Below are 21,877 nucleotides of genomic sequence, written 5' to 3'. Positions count from 1 at the left end.
GGGTTCGTCTCCATCTAGTTACGTACCATTAGAGTAAGTTCAGTCCAAGTTCCTTAGGGCGGTTTTACAAGTGCCACATTGCGTGTCAAATTCCTGGATACGATTAGAGACAGGTATACTAAAGATAGAGGCCAGAATTGCCCTTAGTTCAATTTATTTTTGGCTAAAGGTACATGGAGGAGCCCCATGGCGCAGAGTGTTAAGCTGCAGTATTGCAGTCAAAAGCTCTGCTCACGACCTGAGTTCGATCCCGACGGAAGTCGGTTTCAGGTAGCCGGCTCAAGGTTGACTCAGCCTTCCATCCTTCCGAGGTTGGTAAAATGAGTACCCAGCTTGATGGGGGTAAAGGGAAGATGACTGGGGAAGGCACTGGCAAACCACCCCGCAAAACAAAAGTCTGCCTTGGAAACATCAGGATGTGACGTCACCCCATAGGTCAGGAATCACCCGGTGCTTGCACAGGGGACGTTCACCTTTTTAAAGGTACATGGGACAACAGAAGGGCTTCTGCCGCTACTTATATATGATAATGTTAAATCTAGATGGTGGATGCAGACCGAAAAAAGAATTAGGGGTCTTGGCTTTTCTCCTCAATCCTTGATGGAGCTAAATAAAGAGCAGGCAAGGCAGACAATCAGGGAAAGGGTCTACGATACGGAACGACAATTAGAGCTTATGAGTTCCCCGGCCCTCCTGGCCCTAGTCAGAAATAGATATATTTTAGCACCAGCAGAATATCTGTCCTATTTAGAGCTAAATAAGCAAAGGATAGCTTTTACACTTGCGAGATGCTCTGTCTTGCCTTCAGCAGTTTTGGAAGGAAGGTATAAGAAGCTACCAAGAACCGAATGGGGGTTCGCGTGCAAATCAGATGAAACTAAGACTGTAGGGCATGTCCTGTTTAGGTGCACCTTTTATGAGGAGGATCGCCTTACGTTGATTTCCCCCCTCCTTAGTAAAACTGCAGGCAGATCCGAAGAAGAAAGAATTAAGAACCTTTTATGGGAAGTGAACTCTCAGAGGTTAAAGCACGTATTCAAATTTTGTTCAATAGTGATCAAATGCCCTGACCTGGATGGCCCAGGCTAGCCTGATCTCATCAGATCTCAGAAGCTAAGCAGGGTCAGCCCTGGTTAGTATTTGGATGTGAGACCACCAAGGAACACCAGGGTTGCTGTGCAGAGGAAGGCACTGGCAAACCACCTCTGTTAGTCTCTTGCCATGAAAACCCCCAAAAGGGGTCGCCATAAGTCGCCTGTGACTTGACGGCACTTTACACACACAGTGATCAAAGGTTGAATACAATTAAGAATGCCAAATTTTAAAGTGTCACAATTAATGTTTTATTTTAAGATTTTAAATTAAGATTTTAAGATAGGAACTGTTTTAATTCTGACATATTTAAGTGCTTCTATTGCTTTTATTTTAAATCTATGTATTGTTATTGGCGTATGCCGTATTAAAAATTTGATGTGATCTGGATTCTTAAATGTTGGTTAATGCGCATCATGGTTGCATTGGGTTCCGGAAATAGTTAAAGACTAAGACAGTGTGTTTGTGGATATTTAAAGCCCACTCTTCATTTTTCCACGTCCTTGGTTCTGATTCCTTTGACATGCCCCCCCTTGGCCATTTCTGAATAATCAGTGCTATGTTGATATATAATGCAAAGGAACACGGACAGAAAAATTGCTTAAAAGATTGTGTGACATTTGTTTATGATGTGATTGCCGTCTTGGGAAATTTATTAAGTCACTTCCACGGTGAGGGTTTTTTTCTTGGTGGTTGATGCAGGTCTAGGAGACAATAAGTTGAGCCTCAGTCCAGATAAGGTGGCGTTTCTGTTGGGAGGTGGTTCTGTGAGGTGGAATTCACTGCACTGGGATTATGTTTGACCTTAGAGTAGGCTTGCAGCTCAAAGGCGGGGGAGGGGGGATAGCATCTGTGGCCCGAGGAGCTTTTCCTATCATGGACCAATGTACTTGCTGCAGCCTCTCCTAGACAGAGATTGCCTGGCCGTGTAACATGAAGGCTAGGCTACATAACTGCATTGGGGCACAATATCATTAAAAACTGTAGAAACGTCAGCCAGTTCCGTATGGCAGCTAAATTACTGAAGTAGCCAAGTTGATCATATCATGCTAGTAGTAAAAGATCTGCGTTTGCTGCTGGTATTTTTCAGATCTTAGTTCATGGTGCTGGTGTTTACCTTTAAAGTCCTAAATGCTTTGGGACCACAGTAAAAGGACCACCTTCTCCCATATGAACTCCCCCCCCCCCAGTAATCTGCATTGAAGGAAGTTTTGTACATTCTCCTGCCATTTGAAATTGGGGGTGGTGACCATAAAGAGAATCTTTTCATTGGCAATGGTGCCCCATGTATAGAATGTCTTCCCCAAACAAATTTGTGCCAATTAAGACTGTCTTTATTCTCAGGAGCTATTATGGATGCCTTTACTTGTTATTCATTTAGTTCATTTACACCCCAGTAATGTAGTATTTATACCTCAGTAGGAACCCAAAGTCCTATATGAAGAAGACACAGGAATCTCAAAGGAATCTACTTTCTTCCTGTCAGCTTTCTTCATTGTCCAACTTTCACACTCATACATAGTAATGGGGAAAGACAATGGCATGAATTAACTTGATCTTGGTGGCCAGTGATACCTCCTTAACACTTAAAAAACTTTTCTAGCTCCTTCATGGCTGCTCTTCCCAGTCTCAATCTCCTTCTGATTTCTTGGTTGCAGTCTCTTTTTCGGTTGATGATGGAGCCAAGGAATACAAGTCTTGAACAATTTCTATTTCCTCATTGTCAGTCTTAAAGTTGAGTAATTCCCCAGTAGCCATTACTTTTGTCTTCTTAATTTTCAGCTGTAATCTTACTTTGGTGCTTTCCGCTTTAACTTTTACCAGTAGTCGTTTCAAGTCTTTGCTATTTTCTGCCAGTAATGTGATATCATTGCCGTATCTCAAATTGTTCATGTTCCTTCCCCCCGCCCCATTTTCACTCCATCTTCATCTAAATCTAATTCAGTCTTCCTTATGCTGTTTTCTGCACATGGATTGAAAAGATGGGGAGATAAAATACATCCTTGTCTAACACCTTTGCCCGTCTGAAATCATTCTGTTTCTCCATATTCTGTCCTAACAGATACAGGATACAGATTGCACATGAAAACAATCAGATGCTGTGGCACACCATTTCATTTAAAACCAGCCATAGCCTTTCATGATCCAGGTAGTTAAAAGCTTTGCACACAAGCTGATTTTCTTCTGAAATTCTCTCGTATGCTCCAGTAACCACTGCAAATTTGCAATATGATCTCTAGTGCCTCCTCCTTTTCTGAATCCAGCTTGAACATCGGGCATTTCTTGTTCCCTATATGGTAACAGTCTTTGTTGTAAGATTTTACTTTTTTCATTATACAAATACATAGACACTAGCATCTGAGTAGTTTTAGTACACAGCTGGGTCATGCTAATCAGGCTGACTACTCCCCACCTATTCTCTTTTTCTCTCTTCCCTGTTGCTCAAACCGAATCAAATAATATATAAAAGATAAAATTAAATTAAATACGGTAAACTTGAGCTGAGGGATTAACCAAAATACCTTTTAGTATAAGATAGGTTCAGCATGGTAAATTCTTCCTGTTGCTTCAAGGTTGAAACAACCAAGATAATTATAATTAAAGAGAAGGGGGGGGGACTTGAAGGTCTCACAAATAATTTGAACAACCCCCAAGGAGTATTTATGAATCAGGTATAACAAAATAAAATAACTACTCACAAGGACTAAAATTAATAAAAGGAATGTGAATGAAAAGCAAGAGCACCCCCCTGAAAAGGGCCCCAGGCTTGCAGAAAAATCTGAAATCTAAAAAAAAAATACAAAACATTGGGGAGTTTGAAAATGTTGAAAATGATAAAAGGAGAGCCTGTAGCCCCGTTATAATTCTGGGCGATCTCCGGGCCTGGGCCTGGCATCATCCTCTCTGTGACTTTGATACCACCAGACTTGCATGACTCAACTAGGCCTGGCTGCTGGCGACTGTTCCACAGCAGCCCCCTATGAAGGCCAGTGTTGTGTACCAGATAGAGCTTCAGAGTAGGGCCTGGGAGACCCAGGTTCAAATCCCCATCTTGCTGTCGAAGCTCCCTGGTTGATTTTGAACCAGTCACATCTTTCAGCCTAACCTATCTCACACAGTTGTTGTGCACATGAAAAGGAGGAAAGAGGCTGATGTAAGCTGCTTTGGTCTCCACTATGGAGAAAGACTGTAGTTTTCCAAGGTAGAAGCTGCAGGGTGAAGGGAGGAAATGGAAAACTTAAGACGGGGACAGATAAAAGGTACGTTATTGAGAATAGGAGACAAGAAATAAGTGGATGGAAGATGGAAGTGTTACCTATCCCTTCTATGCTGGGGACAAGAAGAAACCAAGCAAGTAATCCAGCTATAAATCCAGAGAGGTATGAGTTTGGGGAGTGAGGCTGAGTCCAGTTGGTGTCAGAACCCAAGGTGTTCCGTCACCTTGGAATGCCAACACCTCACCTTTCCTTTACCTTTATCCCTTAGAAGCTCCTTGATCCATTCATCTTGAGCAGCATATGTCTAATGTTTGAGGGATGTAAGGACTGAAACAAATCTTGCCACTGACAATGTAGCCTTGGGATCCCTGTCACCAACAACTCACCATGTTGCTTGTGTGGACCAGGTCTAAGGGTTCAGTAGCCATGTTTTTAGTGTGAAAAGTGAAATATTTCAGAATTTGGCCCTCATAGTCAGAAACTTTTAATATACTTCCTCAGATATCAGGATTTCCATAGTTCTAAGTAAAATGGTCATCAGTAGCTTCTAATGCACAAAACATATTACACAAATATGTATCCTATGATTTGAAACAGAAATATAATTGCTTTTTGAATGGTCGAGTTCATCGTGCTTTTTCTTCCTGTGTATGTATAAAGCTCTTAATTCTTCCTCTTTGTTTTTGTGCATTGCAGATATTTCTGTTGATCGTTTTCATGTGTATAACACTACTGATTGCAAGTCTTATCTGCCTTACATTACCAGGTATGAGTTGCTAATTAGCAAGCTACTTCTTTTATGAAAACACCCACATTTGTTTTTACTTAAATTGCTTAAACTGCACAAGATAAAATAGGAAAATTCTTTGTTTTTGTTTTTTTAAACTTTGCATCTTCTATTGTGCTGACTTTGAACACTAATCTCTTTTCATAAATCAATATCTAGCCCAATTTTATTTCAGGTGAAATAAAAACAATTTTCCTTTTGGCATCTCACAAATTCATATTGATTTTTGGGAGTGCTGGTATGTGGCTTTCTAAAATACCATTGATACCGCAAAGCTTTTAGGAATTCCTTTAAATGGAGATCAAAGTATTTGCCATCTTGCAATCTCCAGACAATGATAGGGTCAAAGATGAGTTGTTGTTGGAACTGCTCGTTATCTAAAGCTGAAATTGTGTATGCACTTAATTAGCAATAAGCCATATTGTACTCCAAATGTGTTGCTTCTGTATAAACATGCAGACAGTTGGGTTGTGTAAATACGTGGAGTCCTAAATCTTAAGTGTTGGATCCAGTAGAAAACTTCTCTTGGCAGAAGGGGGGAGTGATTTTCACTGATTCTCCTCCTTATGTTGTTCCTAGGGGGGGGGTCTCCTGTCCCCCAGAAGTAGCATGGTGGGGACACTTCAGACAGCAGGAGGCGTAGGTAGGCAGAGATATTTTCTATCTGCTGATGGAAATCCATTTTGCATAGGAATAGGATCCAGTCTATTAGTCTAAAATAATCAAATAAATAGATGATCATTACAGTGTGCCATTTTATCAGTTCTGTACCTCTGCCATGCATATAACTTACTGCTGTTCTGGTTTATTTTAAATACTCCTGTTGACATTTTCTGTCCACAAATCGAGAGAATTCTGAATCTGGTATCTTTGAACTCTAGAAAATGAGAGCAAATTTTAGACCTTCTTCTTACTGTTCACCCTATGTCAACTGGCCGTGTTGTCTTGGAGTAGCTAGGGCACTCAGCTGCAGAATTACAGCACAATCCTATACAAAGCTACACCAGACAAAGTGCCTGATTAAATCCTTGGACTTAGATTAAAGTAGCTTTGGAGTAGCTTTGCACTATTAGAATTATTTTGAACAGAAACTGGCAACATCTATAGTGTTACTTAATGCAGGAGAATCATAGAATCATAAGAGTTGTAAGGGACCACCATGGTCATCTAGTCCCGCCCTTCACAATGCAGGAAATTCACAACTACCTCCCCCACACACACCCAGTGATCCCTACTCCATGCCCAGAAGATTGCCAAGGTGCCCTCCCTCTCATGATCTGCCGAAGGTCACAGAATCAGCATTGCTGGCGGATGGCCATCTAGCCTCTGCTTAAAAACTTCCAGGGAAGGAGCACTTACCACCTCCCGAGGAAGCCTGTTCCACTGAGGAACCGCTCTAACTGTTAGAAAATTCTTCCTAATGTCTAGACGGAAACCCTTTTGATTTAATTTCATTTGATTTAATTTGATTTGTCAGCTTCTAGCAAAATCGAAAGTGAGAGTGCTCCCCTCCCCTCGGGGCATGCAGCCTTCCCGCCCAAACGGTCACATGACCCAGGGGGAGGGAGCACTCTCCCCTCCAGTTCTCTTTCTGCCGTCACAGAGAGAGAACCTGTTTAGCTTCTGCTCTAGCAATGGAGTCTAAAAAGGCTCCTCTTTTCAAAAACTGTTGTACATGCAGTACGAAAATGGCGAAGACAGACACTCATCAAGATTGTCTTCTTTGTCTGGGAGAAGGTCATATTTCTTCCACTTGCAAAAGTTGCGCCAAACTCACGACGAAGCCTTGAAAGGTCGCTCGTCTCGTCTACTCTCTCATCTCTACAAGGAGTCTCTCTGCCCAGACCCAGGAGCAGGCCCGTCCAAATGTTCCCAGATCCTGAAGGTCAGGTAGATGATCCAGGCCCCTCGACAAAAAATCCTCGCCGGGGTGCGGGAGGGACGTCCAAACGGGACAAATCTACCAAGGCTCCTACCTCACAAGTTATTAAACCGGCTAAGTTCATCGCCCCAGAGTCGCAAGATAACCACAGCCGCGGTTCTTCTTGGCGCCAATCTCGTTCGAGGTCGCCTCGGCACCGATCCCCGGCTAAGTCGCCTCATCCTTTGGCGTCTCTTGCCTCCAACGTTGCAGGACGGCAGTCGATCACTATCGAGGACTCGCCTCCTCATTCCCTGGCTACCCGCTCGGCTCCTATCCCGAGCAGGGCCCAGGAAGAGAAAGAGCTCTTCAGCCAGCATCTCCTTCATCTGTAGAAGGATGTGCCTTTACTGCCGGAGAAATCCCCTTCATATCTCTGCATTGAGACTGGATATGGGTCTGCGGTCACAGTGGGCCAAGGTGGCGGTGATACTATGCAACCCCCTGGTGAAACACGCCAAGGCTCTCGACACACTTCGACCGCTAAGAGTCCTGCGGTATCGAAGCAGGGGTCAACTCAGCACCAACTCGACCCCGATCGAGACTCCTGACACCGATCACGGAATCGTGCTTCTTCCCATCGATGTCGATCCAGATCCCACCGCTCGTCTGTCCACCAAAGTCGATCTCGATCCCATCGCCTGTCCGTCGATCGCAGTCGATCCAGATCCCATCGGCCTTCCATTCATTGGAGTCGATCCACATCCCACCGCCTGTCCGTCCATCGAAGTCAATCTTACAGCTCCTGAAGCCCGGTTAGCCATCTGCACCGACACTCTTCTCGGTGCCAATCCGTCTCTCGACGCCGCTCCTACTCTCGGCGTCGATCTACTCCACCTCGGTGTCGACACTCTCGGTGCCGACACTCTACCACGCCGTCATTGCGCTCGGAGTCGACATCAGGCCATCGCCGCAGCCGATGGTCACGTAGCTGCTCGTCTTCGGAGAGGTCTTGTAGACGCTGGCACGACCATCGAGACACCCGATCACCATCTCATCGTTGGCACTGTCATTCATCAAGCTATGACTCTCGACGCTGTCTGTCTCGACATCGTGAGGAAACCCGACACTCTTTGAGAGCAAGAACGACCAAGGCAAGAGTCACATCGGGAAGTCGCTCCGTCTAGATCTCCTTCAATGTCAAGAGACATTGATCATTTAGAGGTTGATGTGGCTATGTCCCAGGACTCGGACGGGGAATCCTGCACCTCATTGGCCTCTCCCGAGGACACTGTGGGGGACACAAAACCAGTTTCCCCTATGGGGAATGTCCATATGTACGTGGAACAATTTATCTGCATGGCAAAAGCCCTCAATATTGATTTCAGACCTGACGACTCTGGTCCTATTGATCCTATTATGGATATCCTCCATTCCCCTGATTCTGGGCCTGTAGCCCTTCCCATGATAAAGAGCATCTTAGAGGTGGCTCATACTAATTGGGCTAAACCTGCTTCAGTCCCCTCCTCTAAAAGGGTGGAGAATCTCTACAAGATTCGCAAGGAAGGTGGAGAATTCTTATATCAACACCCCCCCCCCAACTCCGTAGTGGTTGAGGCGTTGCCCGGTAAATACAGGTCAGGGGCACACTCCTCCCCTCAGGATAGGGAAGGGCGAAAGCTTGATGCCTTAGCCAGGAAGGTCTGTGCGTCAAGCGCAGTCGGCCTTTGCATATCCAGTTTCCTGGCCGTTATGGCCAGGTATTAATATGCCCTTTGGGACCGGATCTCCCCACAGATCTCTGTCCTACCAGAGGAGGCCTTCGGCCAAGGCCATACAGAATGAGGGAATGACTCTCACTAGACAGCAACTCACGGCGTCACGCCATGTTTCTGATTCATCTAGTAAGTCCATTGCCTCCTCCATAGTCATTAGAAGGCATGCATGGCTCAGACAGTCTGCCCTACCATATGACACTAGGTCATGGATCGAGGATTTGCCCTTCGAGGGTACCTCACTTCTTAGTGATCAAACTGACACCTTCCTCAACCACCTAAAGAAAAACAAAACAAATGCTAAGTCCCTGGGTATCACACCTCATGTACCTGTCTTTAAGCACAGATATTTTGGCCGACAAGCCAATCAGGCTTCCCGCCTCTACAGGTTCCAGGGTGCTTTCCACCAGCAAACCCACTTCCGTTCCTCCTTCCCTAATGTCCAACAGGACAGAAAATTTCCAAATAGGCTTAGGCCCCGTAAGGGCCCCAGGATGTCTCCTGGCCCTCCCAATAAGCCTAAACAGGCGTGACTAGAGGTTCCTGTTTGCTTTACAGACCGTTTGTCTGCATTTTATGATGTTTGGTTTGCAATCACCGACGATGTTTGGGTTCTGAAAGTAATAAAGGTTGGATACTTTATAGAATTTGAAACACTGCCTCCATATCGAGCCCCGGTGTGCTTTACCTCGCCTGCCCCTGACCTACTTGTACAGGAGATACATAACCTCCTATCCAAGGGGGCTATTTCAGAGGTTCCGTCTCATGATCAGGCATGCGGGTATTACTTCTTTCTTGTCGACAAAAAAAAGGGTGGGACGTCCTATACTGGATCTCTAGGGAGTCGATGAGTTTGTAAAAACCAGGAAATTCCGTATGCTTTCGCTCCCTGAGGTAGTTCCCCTTTTAGACGAGCGTATGTGGTTTGTGGTATTAGATCTTTGTGATGCATACTTTCACATTGCGATCCACACTGAATGTCGATTTTACCTACGCTTCGAATGCAATGGAAAACACTTTGAATATGCTGTTTTACCCTGCGATCTATCTACGGCCCCAGGACTTTCACCAAGTGCCAATCAGTCATAGTGGCGCACCTTGCCCTAAGGGGATGCGTCATTTTTCCCTACCTAGACGACTGGCTGGTAGTGGGCACTTCACAGCAAGGCCTGGTCACACAGGTAGATCTGATCCTTTCGGTCCTTGATAGTTTGAGCCTCATGGTCAATCACACCAAATCACGATTAGTCCCTTCACAGGTTCAAGATTTCATTGGGGCACATTTAGATGCCAAACAAGCCAGGGCATTCCTCCCAGAACAAAGATCCCTGGCCATCCAGAAAATGGTGTCTCAGTTCACTAGGAACAGGTTTCAGATGGCTCACACAATCCAAAAGCTGTTGGGCCTCATGGCCTCTACCACGGCTGTGGTGGAGTTTGCACGTCTACAAATGCGCCCCCTCCAAAACTGGTTTCTCCAGGCGTTTAAGCTCAATGTAGACCCACAATACAAACGGTTATCTATTCCTAGATATGTAATAGCTTCTCTCACTTGGTCACTTGACACTAACATCCTTACAGGCATCCCATTCCATCGCCCTTCCCCTCAGGTACACCTTTTCACTCACGCTTCCCTCTTAGGATGGGGAGCGCACTGTCGCAACCTTCGAGCCCATGGCACATGGTCTGTTCTTGAGTCCAAATTACACATTAATCTCCTTGAGCTTCGCGCTATCAGGCTTGCTTTGTCTTCATTTGCAGGACACCTGGAAGGCCATCACATTCAGGTCGCTACGGACAGCTCCACCGCCCAGTACTACATCAACAAGCAGGACGGCACAGGGTCCATTTTGCTCTGCAAGGAGACCATGGGAATGGGCCATAGCTCACGACATCACGCAAGTCGTAATTCACATTTCCGGCACCAACAACACGCTCACCGACACCCTAAGTTGTCATCCAAATGAGGCTCACGAACTCACTGTAGATGCCCAGTGTCTTCGACACCTTTTCACACTGTGGGGCAACCCTCAAATAGACCTGTTTGCCACACATCTCAATTCAGTGTGTCCACAGTTTTACTCAAGGGCAGGGGCGAGCCCAGGCTCATTGGGAGACTCCTTTCAAACAGTCTGGAATGGGACCCTGTTCTACCTATTCCCGCCATTTCCTCTACTCCACAAGGTACTGGTCAAACTGAAACGGGACAAGACCGATGCCATCGTTGTCACCCCCTTCTGGCCCAAGAGGTTGTGGTTTGCAGTACTCATGTCTCTGGCTCACGGGGAATACATCCTGCTTCCCAAGAATCCCTCTCACTCCCCTCCCAACATCCAGCTAGCGGCATGGAGGATACGGGCTTAGGTCAGTGGTCTGACAGAGTGGCTAGGGTTTTGTTACACTCCCTCAAATCATCGACCCGTCGTTCCTATGACGCTAAGTGGAAGCGGTTTTCCATGTGGACCGCTGATAAAGCTCTTTCTCCAGTTGTGCCCCCTGTCGTGGGTTTTTGATTATTTACTTTCCCTCAAAGATGTTGGACTATCTAATTCTTCGATTAAAGTTCATTTAGCTGCAATTTCAGCATTTCCCTTGAACATTGACTCATTTTCAGTTTTTTCACATCTGTTGTCAAAAAAATTTCTAAAGGGCCTTACCAACCTGTATCCCCCCGTGGCTCCTCCCGTTCCTCAGTAGAGTCTCTCTAGTGTTATCTCAACTCATGAGACCTCCCTTTGAACCCTTGGCCACCTGTGAGCTCTCCTTGCTCTCATTTAAAGCAGCCTTTCTGGTCGCCATTCCCTCGGCTAGAAGAGTCAGCGACTTCTCGGCCCTTTCCCACTTCCCATCGTTCACTAAATTTCATTCGGATAGAGTGGTGTTAAAACCCAAGATTTCCTTTTTGCCCAAAGTTATCTCATCCTTTCACCTTTCCCAAGACATAGTCCTACCGGTATTTTTCCCGATCCATCCTCTAATGCTGATAAAGCATTGCACTCCCTGGACGTACAAAGGGCGCTCCTTTTTTACGTAAAAAGAACATCAAGTTTCAGAATAGACGACAATCTATTCGTGTTTTTTGGTGGCCACCGTAAAGGGCATCGGGCCTCCCCGCAGACCCTTTCTAGGTGGATAACTTCGACTATCAAATTGGCCTACGACCTTGCCCATAAAGAGTGTCCATCCATGATTAAGGCTCATTCGACCAGAGCGTATGCGGCATCAGTCGCATTTTCTTCCAGAGTCGATCTTCAGGACATCTGTAGAGCTGCCACCTGGTCCACGCCCTCCACATTCATGAAGCATTACACCATCGACATGGTTTCCGCCAGAGAGGCAGCAGTGGGACGTGCCATGTTGCAATCGCTATTTCGGTGAATGTCCCACACCCACCATCCTGGTAAGCGAGCTCGCTATTCTCCCAATGTGGGACTGCATAGAAGCCACACAGACGAAAAACAAGAGTTTCACTTACCTGTAACTGTTGTTCATCTGGTGGTCTTCTATGCAGGCACACATCCCTCCCTCCTTCCCCGCTGTGATTCCGTGGCAGCAGGTGGGAGAACTGGAGGGGAGAGTGCTCCCTCCCCCTGGGTCATGTGACTGTTTGGGCGGGAAGGCTGCATGCCCCAAGGGGAAGGGAGCACTCTCACTTTTGATTTTGCTAGAAGCTGACAAATCTTATCCATGGCTGGACTGCTCCTGCGCAGTCCCAATGTGTGCCTGCATAGAAGACCACCAGATGAACAACAGTTACAGGTAAGTGAAACTCTGTTTTTCTTTAATGCCAGGAGTAAAACGAAATCAGTTGCTTTGGAATTACAGGCTGGGATTCAGAGTGCTGCTGAGGCTCACACTAAGGACTTGTGCTGTCCCTTTGAATCTTTTTTTTTTGGGGGGGGGGTGCTGTGCCATATCCTAAATGGCTTTGAAATTTGCATTCCGAAGTGGCCAATCATGTTCTTTACGGATGGGAACAGGGGCAGCTATTCAAGAAAAGTGTATGGTCCCCTTCAGCTTATTCTCCATGGTTTCTGGTTTACATCATTTCACAAAACACACTCACTAAACTTTTCTGTTTTTAGTTTTTGCAGGCCGTTGGCTGATGTCTTTTTGGACAGGGACTGCCAAAATCCATGAACTGTACACAGCCGCTTGTGGGCTGTACGTCTGCTGGCTGACCATTCGAGCAGTGACTGTGCTCGTCGCTTGGATGCCACAAGGTCGCCAAGTAATTTTTCAGAAAGTTAAGGAATGGTCCCTCATGGTAAGTTGTTGGGGAAATTGTGCTGCCGAAGTTTGAGAAAAGCCTTTGCCAGATATGTAGAGAACATTAATCTAGTGACTCATGTCACATCATTTCCTCCCCTATTCTATTCCTGTGGCAAAATGAAAGAATTCAGGAGGTCAATTAAAAAGAAAGCTTTCCCCAGAGTCTGGAAATATTCTCCAAATATGAGCAAGAAAGTAGGAAGGAAAGGAAAGACCAGAGCTGGGGGTTCACTTTTAGGAGGGATATCAGGTCTTGAACCTGTTTGGAACTAGTGTCTTTCGAGCTCTAATCCAGAAGCGTGGAATCTGGAAGAAGTTACTTAATGTTGAACTCACTCAGCAAATATTTGGAAGCCCACCCTCCTTTTATTCCAGAAGAAAGCCCTGCCATGGAGAATGTGCCCCTGTTCTGAGCTGTGGTGAACTGTGCTTCCAGTGAAGCCTTAATTAAAACGACCCATTAAGAGGGAGGGGCTGCCTCCTGCTTGAGAGTCTGGTACTCTGTGACTCCCTTTGAGCTGGCTCCTGTTGTGAAAGAGGTCTTATTTGGGGACTTAGGGCTGTAGGAGATCCATTGGATCCTTCCATGTCTGGGCCTGTGTAGCAGTATTTTGACATTATGTTTACGTCCCTTGCTTTCCCCTTTAATTTCAATCCTGGAAGAGTGTAGACACAAAGGGCTTACCTATTATGGCAGTGTGAAGAATTTAAACTTCCTCTCTCCCCCCCCCTTTTTTAGATCATGAAGACGTTGATAGTTGCGATATTGCTGGCCGGCGTCGTTCCACTTTTGCTCGGACTTCTCTTTGAGCTGGTTATTGTTGCTCCTTTGAGGGTTCCCTTGGATCAGACACCTTTGTTCTACCCTTGGCAGGTCAGCTACATACTTCTTCATTTGTCTCAGGTCATTGGCCTTCTAAGCCACACAGCAACGGCTGGCTCGTGTCATCTGTTCAGATAATCAGCGTCCTGTGGGCATCCTTGTAACTGAAGGCATCTTGAGCAATGTATAGGATTATATTTCTAAAGCAGGGGTCCCAACCTTTTTGAGCCTGTGGACACATTTGGAATTCTGACATGGCATGCTGGATACAGCAATGAAATGGCTGCTGCAGGAGGTGGAGCCAGCCACAAAATGATTGCCACAGCTTAGCTTCAGTACACAGAGTAGATCCTTGTGCTGTTGCTTTGGCGGTAGCTTCCACCCCATTTTAAAAAATCTGCACAGCCAGTCAGAACCTTGCTGAGCAAAAGCCCTACCTCACCCCACCCACTTCCTAAAAAAAACTTAGCAGGCGCCAGAAAACATGTCGGCAGGCGCCAGGGTGCCCACAGGCACCACGTTCAGGACCCCTCGCTTGAAAAGAGAATATAGACGCTGAATGGTTTACTGTGTGATATTAAGAGTTGTCATTAGTGTAATCTTCTCAGAGGTGACTCAAGATACTTGCATCTGTCCTGTTTATAACAGCTAGCTGAAAATGAAGTACCTTCTGATTAATCTTGAAGAGTTTGTTGAACTTCAGAGTTGTATTATTTTTCTCCAGTACTTATTTGCCTGTACAAGGGGGAGGGGATGACCACAAGTCTGTTTCTCAAAATTTCCTGACCATGAGATGTCTCTTAGCTGTCAAGTTGTGATTCATTATGGATCTCTATATGTTTACCTGGCAAGCCCTTAAAAAAATAGTCTTGCCCAAATGTGAGTAGTAGCTAGATAGCAGAATTTGTGTTGCTTTGGTTCCAGGGATGGGTTCCATTCAGTAAAAGGTGGCTGGAAAATGTTTCTGTGTGTTTGTCGGCATCCTCCCTTAGCTGATAGATACCTGAAGTGAATATCAGTTCTGCAACAGGATCCCCAGCTAGTGCAAAAGGAATATTGAGGACAGGACATATTTCTTGCATTTTTAGTAGGTTCTATATTCAACCAAAAGAGTCTTGTCCTCTGAAATGTAGATTTAGAGATTTTTTGAGATAATATCTCACAGATGACATATAACAATTTGATGATATCAGCAATCATAAAATTTAATTGTTAGATGATTTTTTAAATCCTACTGTTCTGGAAAGTATCTCATTCTGTTTCACAACCCTGTCCCTCACTTAAAAATGTTTCTGGCACATCTTTTCTTAATTAATGCTGATCTGTGTTATAGTGAAGTCAGGGGCCTGCTGCTATCTAGTTGTATATGGGGTGAGGCTTTGATTTTTGTCAAGTATCTACATGTTTGTAATCAAGGCTTGGGGTTTTCTTATTTTGTGTTCAATTAGGACTGGGCTCTTGGTGTTCTGCATGCCAAAATAATTGCTGCCATAACGCTGATGGGTCCCCAGTGGTGGCTTAAAACCGTTATTGAACAGGTAAGAATTCTTGGTTGTCTTAAATACTCTTAGAACTTTGGATCTTTCTTCTGTTGTTTAAGAGCCTGCCAGATATCCCCTAAAATGCTCAAATCATTTCGTATTTGAAGTTGCACATTTCATTTTCAAGCTACATATTCATGGTCATTCATTTATAAAACAGCACAAGAATGGGATAAGACACTGGATTAAGGTGCCACAATAAGTGGAACAGACCCATGGGATCCAACCCCATTATTGCCTGAGGAATGTAGGGTGAACAGTTCACTGAGAATATCGCTGACAAAAGGAGACAGCAGCTCCTACAAATTCTTATCATTGTAGACCAAAATTTGTACTTTGCAACTGCCTGTTTTTTTTAAAAAAATTATTTTATTAAAAGAAAATAAGAATATAACAATAAAAGAAAATGGAAATATAACATTACTAAAATACTCATAATACTAATTCTTGAAAAGAAACTAAAACCATGCTGCTAATATAACTAAAATATTCATAACAATTAACCAAGGAATACTCTATTTATCTAAAATCCGCATGGTTGTCACTTCCCTCCCTCTCTGTGATTAACACATTGGAGTGTTTTTTCCATCTCTGAAATTGTTACATTCCAGCGAGCGTCCAGTTCTTCTGTGTGTTTGTCATTATTATAATACATCAGCTTAATTAAGGCGTAGGTTTCTTTAACCTTATCAAGCCAATTATTTAAATCAGGGAATGTATTGCTTTTCCAATATCTCGCAAGATTTGTTCTAGCAACTGTTAGTATATGGAAAAATATAACTCGAATAACCTTTGGTTTATCTGGTAAATAATTCAATAAAATTGTTTCCGGTCTTGCTGGAATAACAGTTTCAAGGCCACTGGATATTATTTCAATCCCTGTCATCCAATATATTTGGGCTCTACTGTAGCTCTACCACATGTGTAGAAAATCTGTACCAGCTGAATCACAATACCAACTTTTACTAGAATTTTTATCCTAGTTACACATTTTTTGAACTCTGCTTGGGGAAAGATGCCACATACGTGTCATCTAAAATAAATTTTCTCTGAATGCAAGACTTATTGTAAAATTTAGACCTTTTGTGAGTATAAAGTTCCATTTTTTTCATCCAACTTATTACCTAATTTTTTATTCACTTTCTCTTGAAAGGGGGATTAATTGTCCTATTCTTCTGTACTAATATTCCATATACCTTACTTACAGAAATTTTATCTGATTTTAATAATTGTTCATATTCATTAAGAGTTCTGGGTATCAACTTACCCTTCTTCATTAATTGTACTAAATAATTTTTTATTTGAAGATACTTAAAGGGGGCCAATACTTTTTTTACTTCCTCTGGGATCTCTGTGAAAGAGATTATTTGTAAGTTTTTAAACCAATGTAAATACTTATCAAACTTTTTTAAATTATATTTAATCCATAAATGTTTGCCAGTATTATCAGCTGTCATATCTGCCGTTACTGATGCTAATAATGATTTCCCTACTATTAATCTATGATTAATCTGACCCCATGTTCCAGTTAAGGTATTTATAACTCCATTATCATAATCATAATAATTTCCTTTATATTTTTTATCGGTCCACAGCCATTTTCCATCTGGGAACCTCTTAAAATCTTGTTCCAAAGCTACTGAGAAAATATTATCTTCTGGAGCCAACCAATCCTTTAAGCTTTCTATTTTAGCAGCTAAATAATACCAATAAAAATTCGGATATCCCATTCCTCCATTCTCTTTAAGCTATCCCTTCTTACTCATGCTTTTTTGTTTTATCCAAATAAACCTGTTACAGATTTGTTGCCATTCCATAATAATTTTCTTTGGAATTTCAATAGATTTTTAAACAACAAAATTAACTTAGGTAACGTTTTCATTTTGATTAAATTGATTCTTCCAAAGTCTTTTATTTCCTATAAAGGTACCATATTTGAGTTCTCTATATCTGTTAATATCATTACTATATCATCTGCATAAAAACTAATTTTGTATTCTGATCCATTAATACTAACTTCTTTTATAAATCTATTATTTTTATATTAATTATTAAAGGTTCTAATGACATGGCAAATAATAAGGGAGATAAAGGACATCCTTGCTGAACCCCTCTAGAAATATTAAAGGGGACTGATAAATCTCTATTCAGCTTTATTTTTGCAAAACAATTGATGTAAATTAACTCCACGCACTTCTGGAAATTACAGCCGAATCCAAAAGAGTTAATAGTCTCCTTCAAGAATTTCTGTTCTACTCTTACTTTCCTTAAATTGGTTGGTAACTGCCTTTGAGGGATAAATCCATTTTGATCCATTGAAACATATTTTCCAATAATCTATTTCAGACTTTTGGAGAGGATTGTGCTAAGTAAACTGATTGGTCTGTAAGAACTCGGAAAGGTGGGATCCTTCTCTGGTTTCAAGATGACAACCACCATACTTTCCGACCAGGAGTCGGGGAGTTTCCCCTTTTAAAAAATATCCTTGATTGCGTTCCATAATGGATTTTTGATTAGATGAAAAAAGACTTTATACAACTCTGAAATAAAGCCATCCGGGCCTGGAGCGTTATTTGGCTTTAATTTGTTAACCACTGATTCTAATTCCTGCAAAGTTATCTCTTTATCCATTATTTTTCTATCTTCCTTTTTATAACTTAGGGATCTTAATTTCCTTTAAATACTTTTCAATTTTATTTTTATTCAGCTGATCAGAGATATATAAAATCTGATAATATTGATGAAATGTTTGTAATATCTTTTTATTGTTATAACTAAACATACCACCCCCTAAATCTATTTTTGTTATATTTTGTCTAGCTTTGATTTTCCTTACTTTATTCGCTAATAATTTCCCAGCTTTATCTCCATTTTCAAAATATTTTTGTTTTGTAAATAACATCTGTTTATGGATAGATGTAATATCAATTTGGGCTAATTTCAGTTTTTCTTTTTTAATTTCCAACATTATTTCCTTATCTAATTGTTTTTTGTGCTGCTCCTCTAACCGTCTTATTCTCTGTAAACAATCCTGTCTTTCTATGCTTCAAGAAAGCTGATTCACTTATCGCCAGACCCCTAAAGTACACTTCAGCGGCCTCCCAGATACTTAAAGCAGAGCTTTCTGGTTGTTTATTTATTTCAAAAATAGATTTGGAGATCCTTTCCTAATTTCCCTTTTACTTTTTGATGATTTAAGAGCGTTGTTTCCTATTGTCTGTAGTTAGGCTTAAGTAAATTGGGGCATGATCAGCGTAAACCATATTACCTATAGTTGCTTCCTTAACCCTATTCATGATTGAGTTAGAAATCAAGAAATAATCTATCCTTGAATAAGACTCATGAGAGTTTGAAAAAAAAGTAGTCTTTCTCCATAGGGTTATGTTCTCTCCACACATCAATGAGCTGAAATAAATCAATACTGTCCCACATCAATTTACCCAAGGAGGTTTGCCTTTTAGTGTTCTTAAAACTTTCTTTATATCTTTTATCTTCTAAATTCATTACAGCATTAAAGTCCCCTCCTAGCACTAAGTCTCCCTCTACAAAGTCTATCAATTGCTTATGTAAATCATTATAAAATTGCTGCTGTTGATGGTTAAGAGCATAGATATTACCTAAAGTTGTATTTTCCCCAAACAGTTCACCCTTAATGAACAGAAATCTACCTTCCTTATCTTTTAAAATCTGTTTTATGATAAACAATGGAGTTTTAATATAAATGGCTACACCTTTGCTTTTCTCTGTAGAAGAAGCTGTATATAATTTGCCTAGCTTTGTATTATCTATCAACAATTCTTGATTTATTTTTAAGTGTGTCTCTTGTATAAAAATAAGATCTGCTTTTTCTCTGACTACCTGATAAAAGTTTTTTCCGTTTGCATGATTCATTTAAGCCATTTACATTGATAATAACTTTAGCAAGCCTTTAGTTAAGAACCTATTTGTTAAGACCTTGTTCACATCCTTGGATTTGAAAGATCATTTTCTATAGTGTTATCAATGTCCCAGCAAACACATGAATTAGTTTTTACAGATTTAATTAACATTTCTAGTTCCAAAGGGCTAACTCCATGGTTTGCTGCCCTTAGTTCCCCACGATCTTTATGACCTGATTGTTGCATCCTAATTTCCATGTTCTCTTTGTATATCTTCAAGGAGTTAAATATTATAATTAATTCTTCATGCATCCTCTTCAGTCTATTCAGTACCATTCTTTGTTCCATTTTAGGTAATTTCTCAAATGAGTCCGACACATTCTCTTCCCATGGGGATAGAGATGCTAAATTCAGCTCAGTTGGACTTTCTTGTGTTATAGGAGAAGATGACGTGGCATTTGTAGTTTCACCTATTTGGTTCAGTCTTCCATTTTTAGATCGATCCTTCTCCTTGATACGAATACTTTGCTTTTGATTAGAGTATATGTCTTTGAACACTCTTTGGATCCATATCCCTTAATTGTTCATCGTATTTTTATTCCTGTTAATAAGATTCGATATCTTCCTCATTTTAAAGTATAATATCAATCTTAGTTTATTATAGTATCTTGGTAGATATTGTACATAATTTAAATCAATATCACATGTTGGAATATTCAAGATAATACTTAAATGGTTTACTATTATTTTCTTATAGCTCCAGTTGGGCATAAAACCCCTTAATGGGGAAATTGTCAAAGCAATTTGATTTTGTTGAAGCATTCTAGAGGTTTGACTATCCATGTTTAATCTCCTTTCTTTTTTGGGGGTGCATACATTGTCTTGTTCATTGTCTCAAACTTTCTCCTTTTGGGATCTTCACTGAATAATTTGATTTGGTTTTCCATGGATTCCAAAATCTTGAAGATATGCTGTGTTGTTTCACCAGTAAGAAACACTGATCTGCCAGAAGGTTAAGGGTTTGTTCGTTTTGTAATTCTTCCTCTAATATTTGAGCAGAGTGGTCTTTTTGTTCTATCCCAATTCCTTCCCAATCTGTTTGGGTGCTTTTGTCCAATAGCCTTTGATAGGGTTACAAGTCTGTAGATTTGCTTTGATGATTACATATATCCCTTATAGCATTGATTTGGGTACCAGAAGGGGCAGGGGAATCAGAATTCAAAACATCAAAAATATTACTGATTTTCTTAGTATCAGTCAATTTCTGACTGTGTGAAGTGCTTGGTGAAGTCTGATTATTAATCCAGCCTTCTAAAGTTACCTTAGAGTTCTTTTTCGCCTGTTTCTGCAGGGTGGTGGTGGTTGATATTAGATTTTTGTGGAGAACATAATCTTTTTTCCCTTATTTCTCACAGCTGTTATCTTGTCCCAGTGGGTAGTTTAATCCTAGTGCTGCCAACAATTCTGCCACATGTTCCCAGTGATCAGTTGTCTATACTTCAGCCAATCACTGTCTCTTTAAATTGGCTGCCTTTCTCGCTGCCTTATGTGCTCATGCATTCCATTTCCCGAAGCTTAACAAAGGCTCATGCCAGAGTTGGAGAAAAAAAAGAAGAAGCAAAACAAAGGGCTCCAGTGAAAATACTGTTAAGTTCGAATAATATAGTCCTGTATAATTTCTTGTTCAGCTCTAGCCTGTTTTCCAAGAGTTATTTTGAACTGTGTAACCGAGGCTTATCATTCTTCACAGCCGAAGCTATCTCATGCTTCCTAGCTGAATGGCAGATAGCCAACACCAACTTCTTACTCAGTCAATTATAACAGGCAAGGAGCCGAAATAATGAAAATATAAAACAATACTTAAGCAGAGCTCTTTCGCTGTGCTGTGTCCTCTGCAACCGGAACCGGAAGTCCCCCCTGCACCTGCTTGTTGTTATTAACACTTTCACCATTCTGCCTCTGGACTGATACAAATTCATTTCAGAACACTTTCATACACACTTTCTGTACAGAAAGATGGCCATCTGTTCTTTTTGTCTAGACCCCCATTCTCCTCCAATGTGTACTATTTTTTGAAAAGTCCACAAATATGAATGAAACCTGCTGAATCATTAAATCTCTAGTAGGCATGCAGCTGGTTTTGTCAAATTTGTTCCTGAAAAGTCAAAATACGTAAAATATCAGTTTTGTAGCAGTCTAGTTGATCTAATTTTAGTGAGAATGTAAACTTACCTTCTTGGTAATCACTCCTAGACTGTGGAAGTCTGTTCCCCAGAAGATTCATGTAGCACCGTCTTTTAAAACCACTCTGATGTTAACTGAAGATTATCTAATTGGAAGGACTTTGAGTAGTGCTATCCCTTTATGTGTTCTGCTTTTATGCTGACACTATTGTGTTGTATTTTATCTATTGTATTGGAAACAGCCTTGGGTGTGCTGATTTACAGAAAGGTGGCTTAGGTAGTTCCTAAATAAATTAATACTTTAATAATATAGTCCAGAATGTCCCCAGATTTATATCTTCTTTTAATATTTTTCTATTTTTAAAGAATTCAATATTGGAAAAAGTCATAATACCAAGAAGCAAGATTTCGTCCCTATAACAGCATTTGTTACTAGCGTTTCTAATA

At 41.8% G+C, this 21,877-nt stretch overlaps 1 protein-coding gene across 1 annotated transcript in view; it reads left to right on the top strand.

Annotated features, from left to right (window-relative positions):
• MARCHF6 (membrane associated ring-CH-type finger 6) overlaps window positions 1-21,877 on the top strand; it is a 110,069-nt gene that overhangs the window by 62,061 nt on the left and 26,131 nt on the right. Inside the window, exons 20-23 of the mRNA XM_056862930.1 lie at window positions 5,007-5,076; window positions 12,819-13,000; window positions 13,745-13,879; window positions 15,277-15,366. Coding sequence (XP_056718908.1) covers window positions 5,007-5,076; window positions 12,819-13,000; window positions 13,745-13,879; window positions 15,277-15,366 — 477 coding nt within the window. The remainder of the gene's footprint in view (window positions 1-5,006; window positions 5,077-12,818; window positions 13,001-13,744; window positions 13,880-15,276; window positions 15,367-21,877) is intronic.

This window comes from Euleptes europaea, chromosome 17 (genome assembly GCF_029931775.1).
Source record: "Euleptes europaea isolate rEulEur1 chromosome 17, rEulEur1.hap1, whole genome shotgun sequence".
NCBI lineage: Eukaryota > Metazoa > Chordata > Lepidosauria > Squamata > Sphaerodactylidae > Euleptes > Euleptes europaea.
This window is presented reverse-complemented; position numbering and strand designations above follow the sequence as displayed.